This window comes from Helianthus annuus, chromosome 15, assembly GCF_002127325.2.
Source record: "Helianthus annuus cultivar XRQ/B chromosome 15, HanXRQr2.0-SUNRISE, whole genome shotgun sequence".
In the NCBI taxonomy this organism is placed as follows: domain Eukaryota; kingdom Viridiplantae; phylum Streptophyta; class Magnoliopsida; order Asterales; family Asteraceae; genus Helianthus; species Helianthus annuus.
In genome coordinates, this window is record NC_035447.2 from 52,615,058 (window position 1) to 52,640,565 (window position 25,508).

The 25,508-nt window shown below is 36.8% G+C and overlaps 2 protein-coding genes across 2 annotated transcripts; one reads left to right on the plus strand and one right to left on the minus strand.

Annotated features, from left to right (window-relative positions):
- The first annotated feature begins 704 nt into the window (after nucleotides 1-704).
- Nucleotides 705-1,670, plus strand: LOC110909664 (agamous-like MADS-box protein AGL80). Its single transcript, XM_022154501.2, has one exon. It carries the CDS (start codon nucleotides 736-738, stop codon nucleotides 1,477-1,479), a length of 744 nt encoding a protein of 247 aa, XP_022010193.1. The 5' UTR covers nucleotides 705-735; the 3' UTR covers nucleotides 1,480-1,670.
- A 19,542-nt stretch (nucleotides 1,671-21,212) lies between these two features.
- On the minus strand, nucleotides 21,213-21,819 carry LOC110909663 (UDP-arabinose 4-epimerase 1-like). The gene is made up of 3 exons (XM_022154500.1): nucleotides 21,712-21,819; nucleotides 21,522-21,635; nucleotides 21,213-21,444 (listed from the first exon to the last, which is right to left on the minus strand). Exons 1-3 carry the CDS (start codon nucleotides 21,742-21,744, stop codon nucleotides 21,325-21,327), a joined length of 267 nt encoding a protein of 88 aa, XP_022010192.1. The 5' UTR covers nucleotides 21,745-21,819; the 3' UTR covers nucleotides 21,213-21,324.
- Between the last annotated feature and the right edge of the window lie 3,689 nt (nucleotides 21,820-25,508).

Consider the following 25,508-nt stretch of genomic DNA (forward strand, 5'->3'; position numbering starts at 1 on the left):
ATATTAGTTTTTTTTTTCGCTTTTTTCTGGGTTTAGTCGTCGTTTGTTTGCTACTTAGTACGTTGTTTGGTGGTCACATTTGGTCCCTCGGGTTCTTTTTACCCCCTCAGATTTTTAGTAGATGTCGATATATGTTCAACTCCGTCTATGTTTTATGTCACGTGAGTCACATTTGGTGTTAAAATTCATGATTTTGTTTTATGTTTTTTCCTGGTTTTGGTCATTGTCGTTTGATTGCTACTTATCACGGTTTTACACCTCCCGCCCCATAACGTTGATAGCACGGTTTTACGCCCGCTTGCTCCGCAACAATGCGGGGGTTCAAAACTAGTTTATAACATATGTCGTATTTAAGTATCTTGGAAGTAAACTTTACTCATTAATGCAAGAAAGTATATTCATTCCATTAACATTGCAAAATATTAGGTTGAAATTTTATTCAACTTTATTCTTTTCCATCAACAGGAATTTAAATGCTTTTTTGTATGTATGAGGTTTTTGTTTTGTTTTTTTTTTCCTTTTCTGATATAATCTTAAAATTAGTTTTGGTCAACCATCTACTTTTGATTATATCTTTAAATTTAATTTCTGTGATACAAGGTCATTAAAAGCAAAAGATATTATATTAATGATTTAACGAACTTGTTTAGTATAAGAATCAACATAAGAGCCAACTGAAACCCACTCACAAGCTGCTACAATTACATTTTGGCATAATCCATTAATCCTTACACCATGCCTAGGAGCAAAGTGAAGCTTGCTTTCATAGAAAACAAGAAGGCAAGGAAAAGCTCCTTCATGAAAAGAAAGGAATGCCTGAAGAACAAGCTGAAGGAGCTGTGCACCCTATGCGGCATCGAGGCATGCGCCATCATTTATAGCTCATACGAACCTGGACTCGAGGTGTGGCCCGAAGACAACACTGCTTTCCAAAATGTGTTGAACGAGTTCCTTACGAAATTACCCATGGAGAGGAACAAGTTTATGTCCAACCAGGATAGCTACATTAAAGAAAGGATCAGCAAGGTCGACGGTCAGATCAAGAAGCAGATCGTGATGACCCGGGATTTTGTGAAGGCCAAGTTGATGTCGGAATGCTTGAGTGGTAAAGTCTCACTTGCTGGCTTGAACTCAAAAGATTTGAATAATCTTGGGTCATTCGCTGGTCATAAACTCCCAGAAATTGAGGAGAGGATTAAGGTTCTCAAAAGTGATGCCCCTGCATCACAGTTGCAACTACCAGAACCGAAGGAAGTTGTGGGTTGTAGCGACAATGCTAGCCATATGGCGGCTGCAGAAACAAATGTCGATTGCTATGTACCAGTGATGGAAAACACTGGTTGGTACCCGCCTGACTGGACTAGTGATCATGTGGAGCATGGTTTGGATCCAGTTCCAGGGCTCAACATGATGAACCCATTTCCTGATGACCCCATTTTTTCGTGGTCTGATGCATACATTCCGAAGAAAACAGGTTAACATCTCTTTTTGTCTGAGGGTTCTAAAGATAGAAATTGGTTTGCTGGTCATCTACGGTTGGAATTGTTATTGCTTTTTTTTTTCCTTTTTCTTTATTGACATTGCTTTTGTTGGAATTTTAATTTTTGTTTGTCCTTCAGCATATTAGATATCTAGGGAAATTTAATGTTGTTGCAATTTGTTCTTTTTGTATACTCTATTATTTGTTATTTTGATATTCAATTCGTAACTTTTAGTTTAAAATACTAGAAACTATTCAATGAATCCAAATATCATTATATCAATAAAAAGTATACTTTTTAAGTCAAAACGACTGTACTTTTGATCTGTAAAACTCAAAGAACTGGACTTAGATTATATAAAAAAACAAGTAAAAATTTAAAATTCCGGCGCTAACAAAACATATTGGTAGCATCACAAGTTAAAGCATAGAGATCAATATAAATCAAGTATCAGTTTCTACTTCAATAAAAAGCAAACATTAAATATGGGAGTAAATGTAGGTTTATATCAGTATCAATTTAAACTATTTACACTGTACAAAATATATAATCGGATTAGACATAAAGTTTTGCAAAGAACATGTATTTATATTAAAAAATAAAGTTCTAATTCCGTTTGCTTCAAACATATCAAAGATTTCCATTGAAACGTTGCAGCTCTTTACAATTTGTATAATAGTTGACGGTTATAATTGTTTGACAATTAACAATTGTAATAATGAAAAACCTCTTTAGAAACTTCATTCGTTGTAAAAAAGTGTCACGCTAGTTTTACTGCTTAATAGTTACTTACCCATTGATCATTCAATCAATTTGCCACTAATCAGTAGTAATGTACTATTGTTTTCACTTTCTATCGATTAACCAGGTTGCGACTGATTTCAGTATTATTGAAGATCATTTTCATGCTAATTTTTACCGGTCATACTAATCTGAGCCAACCTACTTTAGATACCGAAATTTAAAATGCCAGCAGATATAAAAACCATGTGCCAATTATAGCTTGGTTATAAAAATATTTAAATTAACATAATAAAAGATCAAGTAAAAATAATTTGGTGTCCAAAAATTTAAAGTTGGAGTCAAATTCTTGTTGCAAAGCATGATAAACTAGAGCCTTGGATTCCGTCATCAACTCTGGACTTAATCTTAACATCAACACACAAAACTCCATTGGATTGAAGGCGCCATCACCATCATAATCACCTTCTTTTAACATGCTCACTAATTCATCGTCTCGTAAAATCTTGCAACCTAAGCAATGACTAGTTACACTTCAAGCTTTCAAAAGTGATCACACCTTTGTCTTTATTCATCAACAAATTGAAGCCATTGCATGACCCTTTTATTAGACCTTCACCACCCAACTTTTCTGCCATTTTTGGCAGCATATCTTCAAACTCTTCTCCACAGACTTTCAATGTTGTTTCTGATCCCATCTCTTTGGTATTTTTCCTGTGAAAAGGGGGGTGGGGACAGAGCGTAGGTTGGGTTGTATTGGTTTTGTAGGTCTTGTGGATTAAGTCTGGGTTATATTTTCAGAAAATTTCAATATATACGTTAATTCTTTCATATTACACATTATTGTCCCTATATAATGAAATAATGACAGTTAGAACCCTCAAGTCCGAGAATACGTGTCTAGGGTTTGACGCTTAAATAGTATTTTTAGAGTTGATATATTATATACTTTATTTGGGATTCTAAATCATCCAACTTAGCAAATACATTTTTAGGAAAGTCAAATAATAATCTAATGAACCAGCTATATATAAGGTTTTTCATCAACGGACTTATCCCTCCTAAGTAACTCGGTGAAGGTAGTATATGTGGGTGTCAGTGATATTTTGTCTAGAATTATGGTGTGAGTAAAGAAATTGCTGACGAGTTATCCAACCCTGAGAGATTATTGAGAGATTTTTACTTTTATTAGTTTTTAATTTGTTGGATCCATTGTTCTAATGGAAATTACAAGCGGACATTCGGGGACATTCGTTGATATTGTGCCAGTGATACTCAATTTTTTTAGTAGTGTGTTTGCCTTGGCACCAAAATATTTTTCCTTTAAAAACATCATTTATTGTAACCCACTTTTTTGCCATACACTAATTTAGATCTTATCACTAGAGGGAATGCGAGAAAGGTGAGAGATCGACGGAGTTTGGGGGATACTCACCGGAGCTACAAGGATGGTCAATGATCGATGGGATTGAGGAGCGGCGTTGTTGCAAGAGCAACTAGCCGGGTTCCATTTTTTTTTCTTTTCTCTTTTGTTCTATTTTTTAAAAAGGAAACTCATGTGATCTCAACTTAACAAATTGTCTGCATATTAAATACAGTGTCAATAAATAATCATTCAATTTATCTTTCTTTTTAAAATAACGTACCATTTTTTGGAAATCTTCCAATAGACGTTATAGAATTGAAAGTTGAATCCATTTGAAGAAAACTTTGTGGCTATATTTAGCAATAACTAAATCAGAACGTGTCAAAGTAGGTATTTGGAATAGTTGATGACGGCAAAAGTAAGGTTGTAGAGGTATGGTATTCCAAGAAACAATGTAGAGGAGACACTTTTAAGGACAACCTCTTCCTAGAAGAAAGTGTGTAGGCTGCCTAATTGCCACCTTGCTTTACTTTTTGTTTTTTAATGTGGGATGATTCAGACTTGACTTCTGGATTTTGTTCCCATGTTTAATTTTAAAAATTTAACAACTTCCCTTGTTCATTACTCTTGTTTCAGTCACTTTTACATAGACAATCATATCTGTAAAATAAAAAAAAAAAGTAGTATAGGTTAATATTCTATAGGGCCATACCAGATGTCGCACAACCTTGTTGCTTTTATTGTTGAAAAATAGATCTAGGTTGAATTCTATTTGTTGGACGAATTGGTGTAAATTCTTGTTGATGTAGTTGTGTGCCCTTGGTGTTTGTATTTACTGCCCCTGGTAGGGTATACAAGAGTTGCTCAAATGTTTTGAGTTCTATCGCAAACTTAAAATTATTCGGATTTTCACAATATCATTATATAGTTATAGAAGCTAACAGACACTACAAATATGAAGATTTTAAGTTGCTGAACTAGTAAATGTCTGAAATCGACTTTTGCTTTGCTCTGATTCGTCCAAATCAGTTGGAAACTGAATAATAATGCCAAAACATGAATAAGGCTAACATAAGCAAAATCCCGATTCAGCTCTCCCTCGTGTGTCGCGGGGGAGTCTTCTCCTTCCATCGCGTGGAGCGGCGGCGCGCAAAACCTGGCACACATTTCGGACATCCCCGCGTGGCGCGGGGAGACACTTTCCAGAAATTTGATTTTGGCAACTTGCTTAACCCGTACAACATGATTGCCTGTGTGTTTACGCTCCTTTTTCATTATTTAGTACCCACTAAACCTATGAAACCTGATGCACAATAAGTACAACATAACGGTACAAAACGACTTGTTAAAACAATGACAATGTAAACAAAACTCATACAAATATAATTTGTTTTTACAAATAGATCAATGAACTATTATAAAACGTAAATGAAAACCAAATAAGTCGTATAATGTCATCATTCAAGAAATTTGAGAATTGGATTATTACAAAACATTCAAGATGATGCATCCTCATGCATAGTAAATGTTGCATAGTTAGTGTTGACAATGTCATGAACAAGGAAAATACGCTATTATGTAGGTTCGTGATTCGCGGACCGTGACCCATGATTAGTGTGTGATTAAGTTCAAGACGGGAGGATTAGAGACGGATAACACAACTTTATTGTATAAACTCGGTAGCATAACATTACAAAGCGGCCCGATTACAAGCTAAACCGAAACATACCAAAGGAGCATACATCCGGGGAGAGACCAAGTGGTGATCTCTCCCCCAAAGTCTAAAACCATCTAAATGTTGCAAATGACCAAGTGGTGGTATTTATAGACACACCACATTCACTTGCAGACACACACGGTCAAAAAAATAACCCTCTCGTTTGACCACTTCAAACGAGCAGGTCAATACACGTTCGTTTGATCGTTTCACTAACTATTACATAATCAGCATAAAATAAAACTAATCTATTCGAACAGCATCGGACACAAAAACTGCACCAACAAATTCCCCCTTGTCCGTTGCTGTCGAAAGCTGAAAATGCAACTGCAATCGATCTTAAGTCAAGTATTTGTTGATGTTATCTTCTCTGTGTTAAAAAATTCCCCTTGACCGATGATCCTGGTTAGTAGTATCTTGACTTGAGTCTTCATAGCAATACCAAACCCTTGAAGCTTCTCGTATAACATTTCCCCCTCAAAGTACGCGTATCCATGTTGGGTGTTGTGCAATCTCCTCGAAAGGCTAAATTGACCGATCTTCCGCTGATCTTCCAATACTCCAATCGACATTTGATAAGGGTTCCATTTTAAAAATTGCATCAAGTCTTGATCTTGTCATAAGAACTCTATTTCATTCAAGCATACTACATTGGTAGAGTTTTCTGGTGAACTATCTTCTGTAAACTATCTTTGTGGAATCGACCAAGTAATGCACTTTGATCATCAGCATCAACACTCAGGAAGTTAGCTAGACCGAGTATATCACTTGCAAGCTCAACCAGCATGCTTAATTGAACTACATCCAGATCTCATTGTCTCGCCTTTGTGAAGTTGACCACATAATGCACTATGGATCTTCAGCATCAGTACTCGGGATGTCAGCTTGACCAAGTACATCGTTTGCGAACTCAACGAATTGAATTACACCCAGATCCCTGTAAAATCTCATAAAGATTCCCCAGTTCCCAGTGAACACCATTTTGAAACTACTGTAGACTTTAGATACCTGTATGTTTCCGTGCAAAACCCTCACACTGGTTGGATAATTAATTAAAATCCTCAAATATGTGTCTGTTCAAAACAATCCACGCAGAACCTTTGGTATCACCAGAAAATTACAAACTCTACCACATGTGATTGCGTATAGAAATTTACCAAAGAAATTCAACATATGACAATTTTTATCCCCCTATTTCTTTGGTGAAATCTCTAAACATTAACAGATTCCCTCCTTTGAGCGCAACTGTCATCAACTACACTGAACAGATTCTCTCCACTAAGCAGAATCTTTCAAATGTTCTCGGTTTTTCGAAAAATCATGAAAGCGACTTTTTTCTTTGCATATTCTAGTTGATAAGGAAAGTCCCCTAGCCCCGTAGGATCCGACTTGTATCCCCCCAAAGTTCTGCTAACACCTAATCCGAAAACTTCTATCATAGGCATAACTCTTCGACTTTGTGAACTCGTTAGGACCGGTCTTGGCTCTCTAGGTTCCTTCAATCGTTACCAAATGTGAGAATATGACAATAAACAAAATTCTTTCGAGCATTTCCAAACACCGATAACAAAACAAATTTTCATGTGCGGAAATAAATATACCGTTTTGGCCCATAATAGTTAAGTCACCAATTTTGACATTTGCATCGGTAACCGTGACTACCCCACGTTAAAAAAAATCATGTTTTCACCATGCCTCATCATCCCTGCACTCCCGAACCCGTACAATTTTGACAATAAAGGTTAATTCAAATAAGCTTCACGAACATTCGACCCCCACTTTGCAACTCACGAAACAATTTCTCACGAATCAACTTGTCAAAAATAGTGTTTCATGAAATAGAGGCCCAAACAATGAAACAACCTTAGCCCAACATAGTACACGGATTGTACAAGATTCTTGTGTACTATAATGTTGGCCCAATCAATGAAAGTGAGTCCAAACCAGCGAATTTCATCTCTCACCAAGTAGCTAGACTTTTCAATTTTGATGAGGTCCAATTCTCATAAAGAGCCACAAGCCCAGACAAAATATAGATAAAAAATCCCTCTCTCTCTCTGCGATAACTTGTACGCCGCCAACATCATCTTTGTCATCCTCTCTTTCTCTCTCTTCGATACACAGACCTCCAAAACTTCAAACCCCAGCCGCCACTCACTTCCAACACCTCTCTGAAAACAAATTCAGTCGACATCCACCTTTTACAGTTCATCCATCATCATCAACCTCAGCCAACAACCCTCTATTCTCTCTCTGTGATAACAAGGGCAGACATCATACCAGACATCGGACAACCTTCATTTGTCACAACGACAACCACCAATTGGATTTCTTCCGTCTACCACTTAGCAAATCCGGCATCGTTTCTGTTCGTCGGAGCATCCTCGCCGGCATATCCGTTTTTCCGGGCAGGGGGTTCTTCGTTGGATGAAGTTCTTCGCAGGGGGTTCTTCGGCAAAGTTCTTCACAGCGAGTTTTTCCTCTGGGGGGAGTTATTCATGAGTGGGGGTTCTTCGGTGAAATGAAGAAACCAAATGCTTCTTCAACAGCCGCCACCCCTCTTTAAGAACACAGCCACTGTTAATTTGCATATCTGAGGATTGACGAAAAAATACCTCAAAGTGATGATGAAAACTTGATAATTTTGGTGTAAAACATAAAACCCAACCCTTGTGTATGGTCTGTTTCGTCTAGATCCATACTTTTCGGGTCTACATCTGAATTTTTCTTGTTTACACCATATTTACATTTTGAACAAAAACACCACAAAAATCACTGACGAAGAGCACATGTGACTTTGCAAATTGTAAGATTCACTAAATCGGGTACCATGGCTCTCATACCAATTGTAGGTTCGTGATTCGCAGACCGTGACCCGTGATTAGTGTGTGATTAAGTTCAAGACGGGAGGATTAAAGACGGATAACACAACTTTATTGTATAAGCTCGATAGCATAACATTACAAAGCGGCCCGATTACAAGCTTAACCGAAACACACCAAAGGAGCATACATCCAGGGAGAGACCAAGTGGTGATCTCTCCCCCAAAGTCAAAAACCATCAAAATGTTGCAAATGACCAAGTGGTGGTATTTATAGATATACCACATTCACTTGCAGACACACACGGTCAAACAAATAACCCTCTCGTTTGACCACTTCAAACGAGCGGGTCAATATACGTTCGTTTGACCGTTTCACTAACTATTACATAGTCAACATAAAATAAAACTAATCTATTCGAACAACATCCGACACAAAAACTGCACCAACATATTAGTTAATGAGCTACCTAAAATGTTGGTTTCCCATCTTTAAATGTCATTATTGGTAATACTACTTACTTAAGATCCGACCACGTTGAAAGACTATGTATTGTTGAACAACATGCTCCATGAATGTAATAAAATAATTCCTCAATAGCAATGAGTTATATAAAATTTTATATTTATTATGTTTATATATAAGAGGATGCAACAAGGAGACACGTTACAGTAACAAGTACTAAAGAGGTATGCTTAACAAGATGTTCAAGTTTAAGTTTACTCGGTTTGTTAGGAGAAATCAAAGTGAAAGGTCCTATATTTTATTAAAACTCACAAAACTAACACAAAATACAATGTCTGGGTTAACTATAGTGAAAATACAATTAAATGAAGTTGTGGATGATAATACAGGTTTAAATGAAACAGATAAAGCTAAACTAAAATACTTCTAGCATTGAACGTGAATACATCACCAAGCTAGTGCCCCATTATAGTGTCCTTCAAATTCTACAAAAGAAGGTTCTGAAATAAACAGTGACATCGAGATTATCAAGCAAATTAAATGGCTAAAAACAAATATAAATTAAACTCATATTCTCGTTAAATGGAATCACTGTTGGATTAATCTTATCACATTATATCTTATAGTTTGGATTAATCTTGTCACAATATATTTTGTAGTTAGGGTCAGTATCGAGTTTATTTAAGTTGATGTTTATGTTAGGTGTGGTTTTATATAAACAGGGTTTGATGTAATGGTATATTATACGCTTATTTCCATGTTTCATTATTAAATAAAAAAAAATCCCATCTAAATTAAGTGTAGAGATAGAAAAAAATTGTAAAACGTTACATATTTTTAAATGTGTTGAGCACCTAAGAAATAGGTTGGCAGAAATAAAATATTTAGCTAATTAAGATTATGAGAGTAACTAACTAATATTTATTCGGATGATTTGAGTAAAGAAACTTTTGGTTCATGGCATTATACTTACTATTTGGTGGGTAATTTTATGGTTTGGTAACCATACGTTGTTTGATAGGGGGAGGAAGTGGCTTCTGTTTTTTGTTAGAAGGAATTTGAAAGAGTAGAAGATGAATTACAAACTTGGTACATATGATAAGATTTGTTTATTTGACATTTTTCTATAAGGTTACTAGCATCTTTGTTTTATAAAATTTATAGGTTGAAGTAGATTTTATTTTTATAAACTGATGTATATAGAAAAATGGAAATTAATTTTTGTCTTACTTTATAAAATTTAAAAGATCCTTCACCTTAATAGAAAAAAAAAATAACTGAGTTAGTTGTTGGATGAAAATTTATAAAAATTATGTGACAAATGATTATCTTTTTTCATAAAAACTGCATGTATATTCTGCTTTATATATGTGTGACAAAATTAATTAAATAAAAGAAATTGAAAACAATTTTAGTAAATTGCCAAAATCGTCTCTGAGGTTTTTATATTTGCCAGTTTAATCCAAATATCGTTCAACTTAACAGAAAAAGTAAACTAAGTTATTGATTTGGATGAAAATGGCCAAAAAACGACTACGGTGAAGGGCTATTTGGCATTAAAAAGTAACTCGCAAACTGACCTAAAACCTTAGGTATGAATGTGGCAATGTAATTCTTATAAAATTAACTCGTAACATATGATTCCTTTAAATTGTTGTTTTGAATGCACATGGATCGTGTTTTTTATGTATGCATTTTCATGCTTTAAATTATATTGTGATTTTGAGATAAGTATACATGTAGCCAGTAAAAAGATATTTTTATACGTGAGACATGTGTATATATATTCCTTTATAACTTCGTTATTTCTTCATTTATTTATTGATTTGTATAGAAATTGTTTGTTTTTTATGCTCAATTCAATGGCTAGATACGAAAAGAACAAGTATTGTGGATTTTACAAAAATAATTGGTATTGTGGATTTGCGTTTGATGGCAGAAAATGAAAATATCAACTAAGAAATATGTGAAATAATATAGAGCGAATATTACATAAAAACACTAGTTATGTATACTAAATATTTTTTTAACGCACCGCATTTATTTATGTATATAAGTTTTAATATTAAGGTAAGCTATAACAAAACATGACAATATATACGCGCACAATATGAAACAAATATTATGTAAAATCACTAGTTAAACACTAGTTATGTCTGCTAAATAATTTTTTAAACGCACCGCATTTATTTATTTATATAAGTTTTAATATTAAAGTAAGCTATAGGAAAACATGACAATATATACACGCGTGAAAACGTTAACACTTTGATCTACATAATTTTTTGAAGGCGATGCATGCTTTACGGAGTAAACCAAAACCCTAAGAATTTAAAACTTTTAATTTAAAAGTGTATCTAAGAATGATTCAATCTATTTATCAGTTGAAATAGTCTATTGTCTAGGTTGATTACCAAAAATCATAGTTTCCCCTTATGCGTGATGTTAAGGTCTTACCTAACATAGCCTATTAGGGGCATACCAAGGCCCACATTAATCTATGTATGCATGTCATTAGTAAGATGACCGCGGATAGATGAAAGACGTAAAAAATATTTAATATTGTACAGTTAGTTTTGATTTAAATTTTAACATAAAAAATAAATAATGGTCCATAACAGTTAATTCGTAGTATACGTGATTATGTAATAAACAATCTTTCTATATATGGGTTTGTATTTAGTATCAATGGCTATAAAATAAACAAATACATCGAATATGAAATACCTAACATCACATAATATATATAAAAATTAAATGTACCAATACATGTACAAAAGAGAAAAATCAACATTTATTTTGTCTTGGCAAATGAAGATCCGTTTTTAATGTAAACGGACATTATGTTCAATGAACAATGAACAAATCGAGCAAGGTTGCCTAGCTTATAACAACCAAGGTCTATTGCATTTAAATTATATGTGACGCTATTAGAACCGTTCTTTTCTCTTTTTAGTAAAAGTGGTTACATTATAGTTTTAACATCACAATTATTTGTAGTAAAGTAGGGATATGATATATTCAACCCATTTGTGCATTTAGGTTTAAGACAACGGTGCAAATATATAAGAAAAAAGTTCACCCGAAGCAATGCTAATATAGAACCTGTGTGGCCAAAAGTTGAGATCTTCTTCTGACGGTTACAGTAGCAAACCAGCAAAAGATTTCACAAGGAGCTATGACATCTTCAAGTGGAGCAATTGTTCTATAAAAGAAAATTGTGAAGTTATAACCACATGATAGCTAGCTATATCTTGTAGAAATTTAAACGAACAACTGGTAGGCAAAGCCATTCCCAAAAACCATGCTCAAGCAATTGTTAAGTGTAGGTCCCGTTTTTCCGGTGGATCGATAACGAAAACCTATCCTTGTTCATCACAAACATGGTATCGGGTGCGGAATCCCCGTGACGGTGCAAACCAAACACAGTGAAAAATTAGAACACGCGTAACCAAAAGATTCAATATCTATTGATTAGGGATGAGAACGATACAAACATATACAAACAATGTTTAAAGACTCTCTCTCAAAGTCTAACAGCTCTCGTGTCTCATCCAAGTTTCACACAGAAACTATGAGAGCTATATATACTAAGACAGACATAGATATGACCAAACACAACTAACTCTCGGCGAAACACACAAAGTCGACGAAACTGGTGAGTTTCGTCGACAAACATTTCAAATCTATTCTTGTTTCGTCGTAAGTTTTGGGCCCAGTTAGAAAGTCAAAGCCCAATGGAGTCTCGGCCCATACACCTATTTCATGGTGATGTGTTGGCGGGAAAGGCCGCGGCTCTCCATGCTTTGCGTGTCGAACTCTGGGGCGCACGTCGGAGGAATGTGGTGATGTCGGGCTTGAGCCGGACCTGACCGTGTCGAAACCAAGTCGAACCGAGCCGAGTCGAACGGAGCCGAGTCGCGTCCACACAAAGTGTATCAACAAACTCCCCCTTGGACGCTACTCGTGATGGTTCGTCTTCTGTGTCTTTCATGTTGGAGGATCTTCAAAGTCTTCACGCGTCGTAAGAAGAAAGTGTATCAACAAACTCCCCATTTAATTTAGGAAGTGTGTTAACAAACTCCCCCTTAGAATGAACTCTCCATTGAGTTATGCTAGTGAATCTTTTGATTTGACAATTCTTCAGATCCTTGGGGTGTTGATGAAGGGTCAGCGGCAAATCGATCATGTTTATCTTTTGAGTGCCTTCACGTCGTGTCTTCATTCTAGAGCTTGTCATCGAACATGTTCTCCTCGCCTTTAGCATCTGCACACGCAAGAAATCTAAACGCATAATGAGAACAACCGCTTGGAATATAGTCAAATTAAACAAACGACACATATGAGATCATATCTCAATCAAACACCGACCGACAACAGTTTGAAAGTTTTAAAATTGTTCAGATTTAATCCTTTAACTTTCAAAACTTGTTAAATTCGACAATTTATGAAGATGCAATTGTTTTCCGGCTTACGATCAGAATTTTGGTTAGGATAGACTCGAGTTCCAACATCGGTCAATCAAAATAAACTAGAAGCAAAATCTTTTTGGCTTTTATAAAGTTTATATTAAAACACACCTAAAGTCTTTTTGGAATTTTTCATTTTTCAAATGTAAAGACGGAAAACAATAAATAAATATATATAGAAGATGCAAAAACTAAAAGTAGTAAATAAATATTTACAGACATTCTTTTTGCGAGTTTCGAGGGTAAGAGAATCATATCAGTGTACGGTCATGCCAAAACGCTCTTTTTGTTCAATTAGTTAACATTTTAGATAAGCATCCTATAACAATTATCGGTATTGTTGTCCACTTAAGCTCAACTTATCAGATGTAATCATGGCGAGGGGATACGTTAAGGTATGATTTATACTTACCGACCGGTGTTCATCCACACACGACACATTCCCGTATCAAGGTATGCACGAGAGTTCATCTTACCGGTGAGTATACCGATTATCATCTGTTTGGTCGTATATGATGTGAGATTCTCACTTATTTTGATTTGAAAATAAGCCCTTTGTGATAGAATCACTTATTGATGAGGAACTTGATTTTCGATGCATGAGGGCATAGGAGCAAGTCCGTGAACAGGTCAGTACTTTCGTACAGCAGAGAGACGAACTTGACTCCTGGATAACTGTGATATTTTATCACTTATTTTGATGGACATGTGATTGTTGATCACTTATTGAGGTCGAATGCAGTATGTACACGTATGTATGGTATCATGGAAGATCTAGACTTGCGTCCCCGTTATTTTTCGGTAAAAGATACAACCATGATACCCAGATGATAAGCAGCATAAAGACCGAATATCTCAGAACCTCGGCAATCTCTCAAACGAAATTTCGGTACTAAGACCATATGCCAATGTGTGGTTCCCACCTGGTCTTCAATCGATTTAAGGTTTATATCACCCTGCACACTTTAAAATGATTGTAAGCCTACCGATACATCTTATATAGAGCTGCTTATCGTTTTTTATTTAAGATTTAAAGAGGTTTGGACAGACCACTGATGTACTATCATTTTCTCTTTTTCTCGCCAGGAAACTCATTTTTGTTTTTCTATAGTTTTTGTGTTTTTAAAATTTTCGATGTTTTTGGATTTTTCAAATTTTAGATTTACTCCCCCTAAAATCAACAAACTAAGATAAAATTTAAAAGACACAAAGATATTTACAAAAACGATTTCCTGATGTCGGTTAACTCATGTTTTACCTCATTGCTGTTTACCAAAATTAATTTTAAACAGAAATGATTTTATCGAATTTTGGAAAAATCAGTTGGCATGTCGGTAATCGGTGTGGACCATGACAACATTGACGAGTTTCATAGTGAAACAATCACGTGTGAGGTGATATTTGAGTTCAACGTGTCAGGCCAAAAAGTGCTGTACGAGATAATAATTCATAAAGCAGCTTAAATATCGACAAAGTATAGGAGAGATTAGAAATTTAAAACCGTATTCTGCAACTGCTTCATGCATTGCCAGAAATCTGAGTGCTCTCCTTAACTGGATATCCACCCGGTGTGGATTTCAAAGTCGATTTTGTAGCTACTGAAAAATCTCTTCACAGCAACACCATTAAAAACCTTTGGTTCCGGCTGGTCTTCCACATTGCACCAGCGAAGGTCTTTGTCTTTCTCTTGAGAAGTAGTGTGCGGTTGTTCAATCCATGCCAAGGCATCCGCACACCCGGTTGGTTTGTTCGTCTTTGTCTTTCTCTTGAGAAGTAGTGTGCGGTTGTTCAATCCATGCCAAGGCATCCGCACACCCGGTTGGTTTGTTCAACGAACACATTTTCATCAATCACACCGCAAGGAAATGTACACTGCACGTTCATCCTGTTGATTGTGAACTTCAGACGTGCTGCAGGTGCGTAGATTTTAATTTGAATCTATCCTGGGGACCCGATCAACTCCTTTAACAATCACACTTTTGAAATGATTTGCATTTTGTCGAAGTTTTTCAATCTCTTTCATCAGACATTCTTGTCTTCTTTTTCTTCTTCTCTCCATCAAAGGCAACAATTTCTTTTGTCGTCGATTTTTTGCAAGGACGCTCCACTATCAACAATCTTACGACTATCGAAAGTTCCTCCTGGAACATCCTACACACTCACTCAGAGATTAGTTGGAGAGGGGGACCCAAGCGTTCATAGACTTGGGTTGCCCCTGAGAATCAAGAAATGTAATTTCAATTTCCTAATGGTTTTCAAACACAGCACCTCTCCCTGAACTTTCACCCGTTTTAGGTTTCCAAGTTTGTTTTTGTTTACCTGTTTGATTCTTACAAAAAGATTTTGAAATTTCTGGTTTTGAGGATTGTGATGAACTTGGTTCCCTATTAACAGATTTGACTTCAGACTTTAAAGCCTTTTCAACTGCTTTGACGTTTTGACATCGTTGTTTTGTTTCTTGTTCTTTAACAGTTCTTTTGTCATGTTTTGGTGAAACAGGACGATGTTGTGGGTGAACCTTTTCAGGTGGTGCTCTTTCAACAAAATTTGGTTTGGGCGAGTTTGTGCAGTTTTTAATGATGTGCCCAAACTTCCCACATTTGAAACAAGTTCTCCTTTCAACAAACTCAGGAGAATTTGATCGACGACCTGACGTAGAAGTTGTAGACCCAGAGGTACTAGCTTCACACCCGTTTGTGTGTTGCGTGTAATTGTTATCAGTATTACGTTTCAAAATGTTGACTTTTTGTACAAAATCGATATTTGATTTATTTTCAAAAGTCTCCACTTTATCGGTACCTTTGGAGGCCACAAACTTAACGTCTTTTGCTTTCTTCTTGTAACGAGCTCCTTTTGATTCAACCTTAGCCTTGGGCTTTGGAGCTCGTTGTTGTTGTTTACCCTTAAAAGCAATTGGTTGTTGCTTTGTCGGTGATTTCTGTTTTCCAAATTGTTTTCTGATTTCAGCCTTTGGAATTGGATCACATTGAGTTACAATAACTCCTGGGATCATCTTTCCCAAAAACGTGCTTGTGTTATCTTCAAAAACTTTATCAATCAAAGATGGATTGACATTTTTAATTGGAAAATCGTTGCCTGAATAAATTTTAACATCTCCGACCAAAGGATACAACACGTTATCACTTTTAACGGTAGACACAGATTCTTTGACTTCCTTTACAAGATTAATCACTTGTTTGGCAACTTGTTACACAACTGGAATAGGAGGATCACAAAGAATATGATTCTCAATTGGAATTTCTATTCCCTTCTTCATATCAAGTGATTCATCCTGATCACTCAAATCTGATTCATCATCTGAAGAATCATAGTCCTCAATGGTTGGAGGACTTTGATTTGAAGCACATGATGACTTTTCTTTGCTATCAGATGAGCCCTCCGATGAATTGTCCGGTTTAAACCCTAGGCCAGTAGTAACTTCCTCATAATCAAGAGGCACACTAGGTTCATACCGAGGCATATCCTCTTCATCGGGCATTCTAGTATAGTTGTGTCTCAAAGGGGGTGGACACGCATTATACCCAACGCCTTTTCTTTTCCCTTTTAGCTGTTGAACGTCGATGATGTGAGCGAGCACAAATCGGGAGTTAGAATAACTCTCCAATTTTTGCTTGATTGCATCATGCTCGCATTTGTCAATGGCTAGTTCCCTTTTGGTTTCCTCAACAATGTTAATGTAATCATTAATACTAACTTGTTTGTGATACACAACTTTGTTCACTTCGGAAATACTTTTCTTTAAGGTTTCAATAACAGATTTAAATTCCTTTTCATTTCGAACTAAAACCATATTTGTCTCTTTGCACTTTGAAAGTTCAACAACCAAACTCTGATTGTGACTATGAACCGTTTCAGATTCACGTTTCAAATCAGCACATTTAAGTTTCATATCAGCACAATCACTACATATGCTATGAGTTTCAGATCTTACCTGACTCGTAGAGGCCGAGACATTTGCCATAAAGGCAGTTTGACAAGAAAAAGATCCATCTTCAGAATTATAATCTCCAGCATTCGAGCCTTCTTCATCTGAACTCCCGCTATAACCCGAGCTATCATCGCTTTCAGCAAATTCTTCTTTGTGAACATGCTTGATGTGGTTGATGATTTTTGCATAGCATGAAGTTCCACCTCCTTGATTACCAACTCCGAATTGTACAGACCAATCACATCCTTCATCAGCTTGACCAACTAATGCTCTGTTGGTGTTTGAAGGTCTAGACTGGTTCTGGTTGTTGTTCACCGCTACTATCCCTTTTCCACGGTTATCTTGATTGGCATTGGAAGTACTTGTCTGATTTCTGAATGGATTCTCGTTGCCTTGTCTGCTTGACCGAGTGCACTCACGTTTGAAGTGTCCCCTTTCGCCACAACTGAAAAAAGTAATCGCATTGTTATCAAACCCGTACTTCGTATCATTCTTGCCTTCCAATGAAGTTCTCCCGTTCGAGCCATGAAATCATTTGCCCGTCTAACAGCACTTGCAAACGCCACTTGATATCCATTAACTCCATTTCATCACGGTCTATCTGCTGATAATCTTCATTGGTCATATTGATGTTTCCAATGTGACCTGCCACCAATCCACAATAGGAACTGAACATTGTTTTGAGAAGTTCCAAATGTTCCTTAGCAACTTCTACACCGACTTTTGAAAGATTGGATGTATCAACTCTGACAGTGTTGGTGTTTTGGAGTGAAGGATTGTTGATATAATGTGCTTGTTGCTGTTGGGCTTGTGGTTGGGGTACGGATTGCGACATATAAGCACTTTGATTCCACTGTGGTTGGGCTTAATTGAACTGTGGAAACGGAGATGAGCTTGTGTTGGATACAAACGCCGTTTGAAGCTTCGGTTGCTGAATAGAACTAGCTGAAGGACCAAAGCCAGGCAAATACATTTCTGTGTTTTGAGGAGGTGCAATCATTTTAGCTTTCCGGATTTCGTCTTCGTTCTTGTGCTCCAACTTTCTGAATGAATTCATAGAGAGTGCCATTTGCTGTATCCATAGCGTCGTATGCTTTAGAAGTTCAATGAATGGACTCCACTTAGGAGGCAGAGCATCAGCAAACCGTGCAATCATTTCCTGATGAGTTGCAACAACATTATAAGAACACATTTCACTAATTAAATGATAAAAGCGAGAAGTCATATCATTTAGAGTTTCATTATCCAAGAATCGAAATGATTCAAACTCTTTCTTTAATAGATCATGGCGTGTCTTTCTAGAAGCTGCATTTCCTTCTCCTCTCGCTACCAATGCATCCCATAACTCTTTCATGGTCTTATAATAGGAGAACTGATGGTAGATGTCTTTGTGAAGTGCTTGAGTGAGAATAGCATATGCCTTCTTCTCTAGATCATATGCCTTTTTGTCGTTTTCAGGCATATTAGTAAAACCGGCTGAAGTTGATGCTGCTACTTCGAGGGTAGGGTTGCATGCATTGATGAAACATGTCCAAAGTTCGCTGCTTTGCCCTTGAACGTATGTGTGGAAACGACCCTTCCATGATGGATAGTCGTTCATGTGATTCAACTTTGGCGGCCGATTGTTGCTACCCGTCTCACTCTCACTAAGCAATAGACTTTGTATGCTCTAATTTTGATTCGACAACAATGCCCATTGACTTGCACTTACTGACTGTTGTTGTCGAGGTATGGTACTCGCTAAATATTCGGCCATCAAATTCGGTTTTGGAACTGGTTATGAGTCCGTACTCCAATCCCACGGACTTGTACAACTCATATTTGATGTATGAAATGGAAACCCTGGTTACACACTTGAAAACAGACAGTTAAAACACTTTTGCAAAGCCTCTGTTAAAAATTTAACAAGTTTCGACGAAACCCAAAGCTTAAACAATTGTGCGACGAAACAGAATTGATCGACGAAACTCTAGATTGTAATATCGACGAAACTCAATTAATTAAAGAACGACGAAACTCTGATGTTTAAAGATACAAAATGACCTTTTCTTTCAAACGAATCACATGCAAATCATTAAATTTCTACAAACTATCACACTATATGTTTCAAACAATTAAAGAATCACATGTCAACAGTTGAGAACTAAAATCCTATTGGGCCATTATATATGAATCACGTGAATGATGGAATCTATCACTTCTCAATTTAATTGAATCATGTGACTTGGTGATGTTTTCAATTAAAATTGCCGACAAGAATATTGAACTCTCAAAATCTATTGGACCAATTCAATGATTTAGACAATATAAAAAATATGGCAAGCAACTTCTTTAACTAGTCAACATATTCATGCACACTTTTCAATTAATGACTCAGTTCCATTCATGAACATCACGTGAATATATCTGATTAATGTCAGTCCACTTCTTTTGATCGGTCCAATAACATGATAATGAATTAAAAAGGTGTCGGCCCAGCTGTTAATCCATTGAAAGTGGATTATTTGGCCCAATCAAAAAGAACTTTGTGTATGGAGAAACTGAATGATGTGATGTATCGATGAAACAGATTGTGGATAAAAGGTGCTCGACGTAACTCTATGGTGATGTAGATCTGATCGACGAAACACTGAAGTTGTTCACAGACGACGAAACTATTTTGAACAATTGAGTTCGACGAAACTCAAAAGAGTTGAAAGATCCGACGAAACAAGGTTGATGACGAAACAACTTAAAGACTTGGACGAAACTGAGATGCTTGATTCTTGGCGACGAAACAATTTAAAATCTTTAATGTGACGAAATTGATAAAGGATCTTGTAGGATGACGAAACTGATTGTGATTGTAAGAGACGAAACAGGTTTGGATTCTTGTTGACGAAATAGATTGAGTGGATAAGATCACAAGAGTTGGTGAGAATTTTCAACACTAAACCTTATCCTTTCTGACACAATGACACCCTTTTTCAAACATACACCATACCCATCATACTTTGCAAACCCAATATGAATTTTTAATTCACCAACAAAATAAACAGTAAATTCACCAAAGATCAAAAAGGTGAAATATGAAGAACAACTTGAAGTTTACTGAAGAACAAGATGAATATTTGTAGATTCCGGTCATCGAATAATTTTCCGAAACCCGAAAATGCACAAACTTTTAATGAAAACCCGATCTTTATCTTGTGAACAAGAATATAACAAAGGTTTTTACCAAAACTTTGGCAAACAAGCAAGTTCTAACAGATTTTTAGAAAGTTTTTCAGAGAATATATGAACTTTTAAGAACACTTTTTCAGAAAATCATAAACAATCAAGTTCTAACTTGATAAAAACCGAAACTTGTTTGGTTTTAAACAAGGATTAGAGCCAAAGCTCTGATACCAATTGTAGGTCCCGTTTTTCCGGTGGATCGATAACGAAAACCTATCCTTGTTTATCACAAACACGGTAACGGGTGCGGAATCCCCGTGACGGTGCAAACCAAACACAGTGAAAAATTAGAACACGCGTAACCAAAAGATTCAATATCTATTGATTAGGGATGAGAACGATACAAACATATACAAACAATGTTTAAAGACTCTCTCTCAAAGTCTAACAGCTCTCGTGTCTCGTCCAAGTTTCACACAGAAACTATGAGAGCTATATATACTAAGACAGACACATATATGACGAAACACAACTAACTCTCAGCGAACCACACAAAGTCGACAAAACTGCTGAGTTTCGTCGACAAACATTTCAAATCTATTCTTGTTTCGTCGTAAATTTTGGGCCCAATTAGAAAGTCAAAGCCCAATGGAGTCTCGGCCCACACACCTATTTCGTCGACCAAACAGAAGGAGGGTTGAAAACTTTGCAAACTTTGACAATTTGTGACGTCATCATGACATCACTATGGTGATGTCATGGTGATGTGTTGGCGAGAAAGGCCGCGGCTCTCCGTGCTTCGCGTGTCGAACTCTGGGGTGCACGTCGGAGGAATGTCGTGACGTCGGGCTTGAGCCGGACCTAACCGTGTCGAAACCAAGTCGAACCGAGCCGAGTCGCGTCCACACAAAGTGTATCAACATTAAGAAATTAGTGTTTGATTAGTTACCTTAATGGCCAAAAAGGACTTATAAAAAATTAATGGAATCAATCCGTGTCTTGTTGGACGCCCATAAACCTAAACAAAAAATAAGTTGAAGCCTAAATTAACAAATCTATTGATGATAATTCAAGCATTAAAAACTTCCAAAAGAACCAACACAATTGTCCAAGTGCATGCCCAAAAAAATTTATGTCATGAAAATTTATTTTTTATGCTTAGTAGGATACAACTTTTGCATCTCCTAGAACAACATAAATGAATTGAAGTCTCCCAGGTTTAGGAAACATGTCTTGAATAACTTTAACAGCACATATGTTTCCACAAGATCGATTATCCTATAACACAATCATACAAATTTAGTTTGTATCAAAGCTGATTATCAGTACAGTATTAATAAATTACATAGACATACCACCGTGGTTACACGATTAGAGTCCTTAAGAAGGCGTAGTGTAGCGTGAAAACCAGCATAGCCCGCTCCTTTGGTTACAAAAACATGAGTAACCCATGTTTTGTGTTGTGAGATCTTCAAAGAACATTGCAAATTAAGAAAAATTATTTAAAACACATATGATCTAATCATAAAGGGTCAATTTACTTACATGCCAACTTAAGGGGTGCAACATCCTCTGCATTCAAGTTGTTTCCATCATCCTTTTCTGGTTTCACACCATCCAGGATCATCCTGTCGTATACATGACTCAACAACCAACTTCTACACATAAACATTCGTATTACGCTTTTCAACTAAGAATTCCATAAAACCTAAAAAATTGTTATATCAGTGACTAAAACCATTAAAATAAGAGATATTGTACTCATCGAGTAAGGCGACCACGGCAAGAAAGGATGGCCCAAAAAAGAAGTAAAACTCAAAAATACCCCCAACATCTAAGAGGTCCCTCCGTACACCACATCCATTCCGTTACAGATGGCACATATTCATCGGCGGAAACTGGTGAAGTGACACGGTCAATTGCTGCAAGCAGTGACTGGCGATTCGCTAACAAAAAATGAATACATCGAATGAGTGATGAAAGTTAGATGATAGAGAATGTCGATGTGAAATTGAACGGAAACCTACTGGAGATTGAATAGAGAAGATGAGAAAATAGGTAAGGGTTTACCAATCAGTTGTTGGTAACGGCTCCATGGATCGTTGATGAACTCGAACTACTCCAGTGGCTTGTAAAGTTGGATGTATTTTGAATAGCTTTAGGGTTTGAGGGAATAGTTGAAAAAATGTAAATATGAGAATGAGAATGGAAGGTTTGGGGCCGATCTATAAAATATGTGCGGTTGTAGTAGCAAGGATTTAGGAGGAGAAACAGGATAGTGGGGTGAACCGACCATGAGAAACAAACTGCGCAGAACTGCCATAATAGCAGTTGAAAAATAGAGTTTAAATGGTCAGGATTTAGTTTTAGCAAGATCTAATGGTGGAGATTAATTTAAAAGTTGATTAGATTTAATGGGTTCCATAGATATATATAATTACGCATGTTTGTATGAAGAAATGAATGAAATTAAACTTGCTGTTTTATTGAATGAAAAGGGTACATTGCAAAAGAAGAAATACTATCCTATTTATAAGAACAAATAAACAAACACATGCTAATAAAACTAAGTCCACATTCCCATGCATCACAACAAACTAGCTCTTTAACTCCCATTTACTCAGTCATCTTTCAACGTTCACAACTTTGTAATTTGCATGTGCTCAGAATTAATCACACACATGACACTTTAATACTTTAACCTTATAGTACAAACTTTGACTCTTTTACCCCTGATTCATTTGCACTATTGACCCGCAACCTTCGCAAACCCGTATCTGTGAACCGGCATGACCCATGAACTAACCCACGAACAACCGATTAACCCAACAATCACCCCCTTAATCGGTGTTTGTTCGCCCCGTTCACTGCAGCACCGAACCACCTCGGTTTCAAACCATCACGACTTTTACCGAACACCCCGACCCCCACCGGTCACGCCCAAAGTCAACTCGGTTCAACCTGAATCAAATCGACCACGCTTGTAACATGTCACATGGCATCCCGTTGGAACCGTTCACTAGCATCACAACTTATCACGGATCAACGACCTCTCCCCGGTCACATCCAAAGCCACCCTATTGAACTCCAACGCCATAATGTCACCACCTTGTTCCTTCTTTTTTTCAACAACCTTTTTCCGATCACCCTTGTTCAAGAGGCTCTCCACCGACAAAGAAAACAAGCCACCCGCTTCTTCCGTTTTCTCACCTTGCCAAACGAGATGAATCCAAGGCCACCTGCTTTGACGGATCCATTCTACGCCGGTCTCCTCTTATCATGAACAATCCGATCAAGGCTTCCGCAAAAGATTCTACTATTGTCACTGTTGTATAAAAATTGCGCAAACCCGCAACTAACATCTGAACAACCTTGAACCTTCTTTTGATCACTATTAACAGCCCCAGAAAACAAGTATTTATCACCAGTCACCCCCATCGTCTTAACCGGTACGTCTACCACTACAACGGCCTACCGAAAACACCATAACGCCTCCGTCTTCTGCTGTTAATTAGTCCTGAAACAGCCCCAAAAACTGATGTCAGTCACCCCGCTGTCATATACCGGAACTTCCCGGAAACAACGGTCGAACCAAAACACCTTTCTGTTTCCGTTTAACGCTGCAAAACAATCCGAAAACAGCCACATGCTGCTTCTTTTACGACTACCCTCCACCGACCGACTCACCCGTCGGTGACGAAGGCTTCCCCGATCTTCAAATCCGCTTCCTATGAGCCCTAGGCTCTGATACCAAATATTGGTTCAGGCCCCACTCAATACTCACACAACACACAAAAAACTTACATATGTTTGTATGAAGAAAGGAATGAAATTAAACTTGTTGTTTTATTGAATGAAAAGGGTACATTGCAAAAGAAGAAATACTATCCTATTTATAAGAACAAATAAACAAACACATGCTAATAAAACTAAGTCCACGTTCTCATGCATCACCAACAAACTAGCTCTTTAACTCCCATTTACTCGGTCATCTTTGACTGTAATGCAACGTTCACAACTTTGTATTTTGCATGTGCATCCCCACACTTACATTTGATTGTCCTCAAGCAAACCGCTACGGAACTACTCACCATAGTAACAATACCTCTAAACCCCTAAACCGATTCAACAATTGAAGTCCCAAGTCATACCCGTCCCATAGACTGACACAATCAAGATTAATAGTCCGACAAGCAATTGATGCAATTTTAAAACTCAAGACTTGTCTATTCAAAACTAACATGCTTAGGATTAGAACACATGCTACACACCCCTCACAATAAACTCTCCTCTCGGTTTAAAAACTAAACTAGCGTGTAATGTGCTAGTCTTTATATCACTCAAAACCAAACATGAAATCCTGTAATCATATGCTTGTACGACAATCACACCTCCACTGTATCATATAACACGACACACATCATAAGGACTTTCGGTTTTTGGCTTAGCTTAAGGGTAGGAAGATTTTTGGCTTATATATATATTTTTGTGTGGCGAACAAACAAACAACCAAACCGTGACAACTTTATTTGCAAACATAGCATACTTTTGGGTCGGTTTCTACCCAAGAACATAAACACTATTCACAACGCTTTCTTTTTTTTCTTTTTCTAATTTTTTTTCTTTTCTTTGTTTTCTCTCTTTTTTTTTCTTTTTCAATTATTCATAATTTGTTGTTCACGGTCGGTATCAAAACAATTCACATTAGGTGGACAAACGAGAGGTAAATAGGCTCAACAGGGCTACTACGGGTGATGATTAGGTAAACATAAAACAAACAAACAAACAGGTGTACGGGATATCCTAATGCCTTTATCATTTACGTGCACGTATCACACCACAATCTCAGCATGTATCAAATCATACAAGTTCTAACACAGAATAACACGTGGCCTGCTCTCAACAAATGAATTCAATATTTAAATCATTCTATCATTCTACACGCTCAAAATTCTCACCAAGAAAAGGGTAAAAGGCTGCCGAGACGTAGCATATGCAATCTAAAGCATGTTACCCCTAAATAAACATCTCTTCTCAACTCTTTTAACTAAAAACACCTGTCGGACCTACTCTCATGAAACTTAAAGGAATGACCATGACAAGGGACTATGTTAGTTTACTAACGGCAAGGAACCCATTAGTGATTGAAACGTTCGGTTTTCGTATCCATTTAGTTCACTTAAGGCGATGAAATTTTTTTAAAATTTTAAAAATTTTCATTTTTTTTTTCAGTTTTCATCGTTTTCAGTCACTTTCAACCTCTTCAAACTCTTATCCCAAATCTTACCCTTCCCGGGTTCCCATATCCCCACACTTGGGCGACATTGTCCCCAATGTATAGT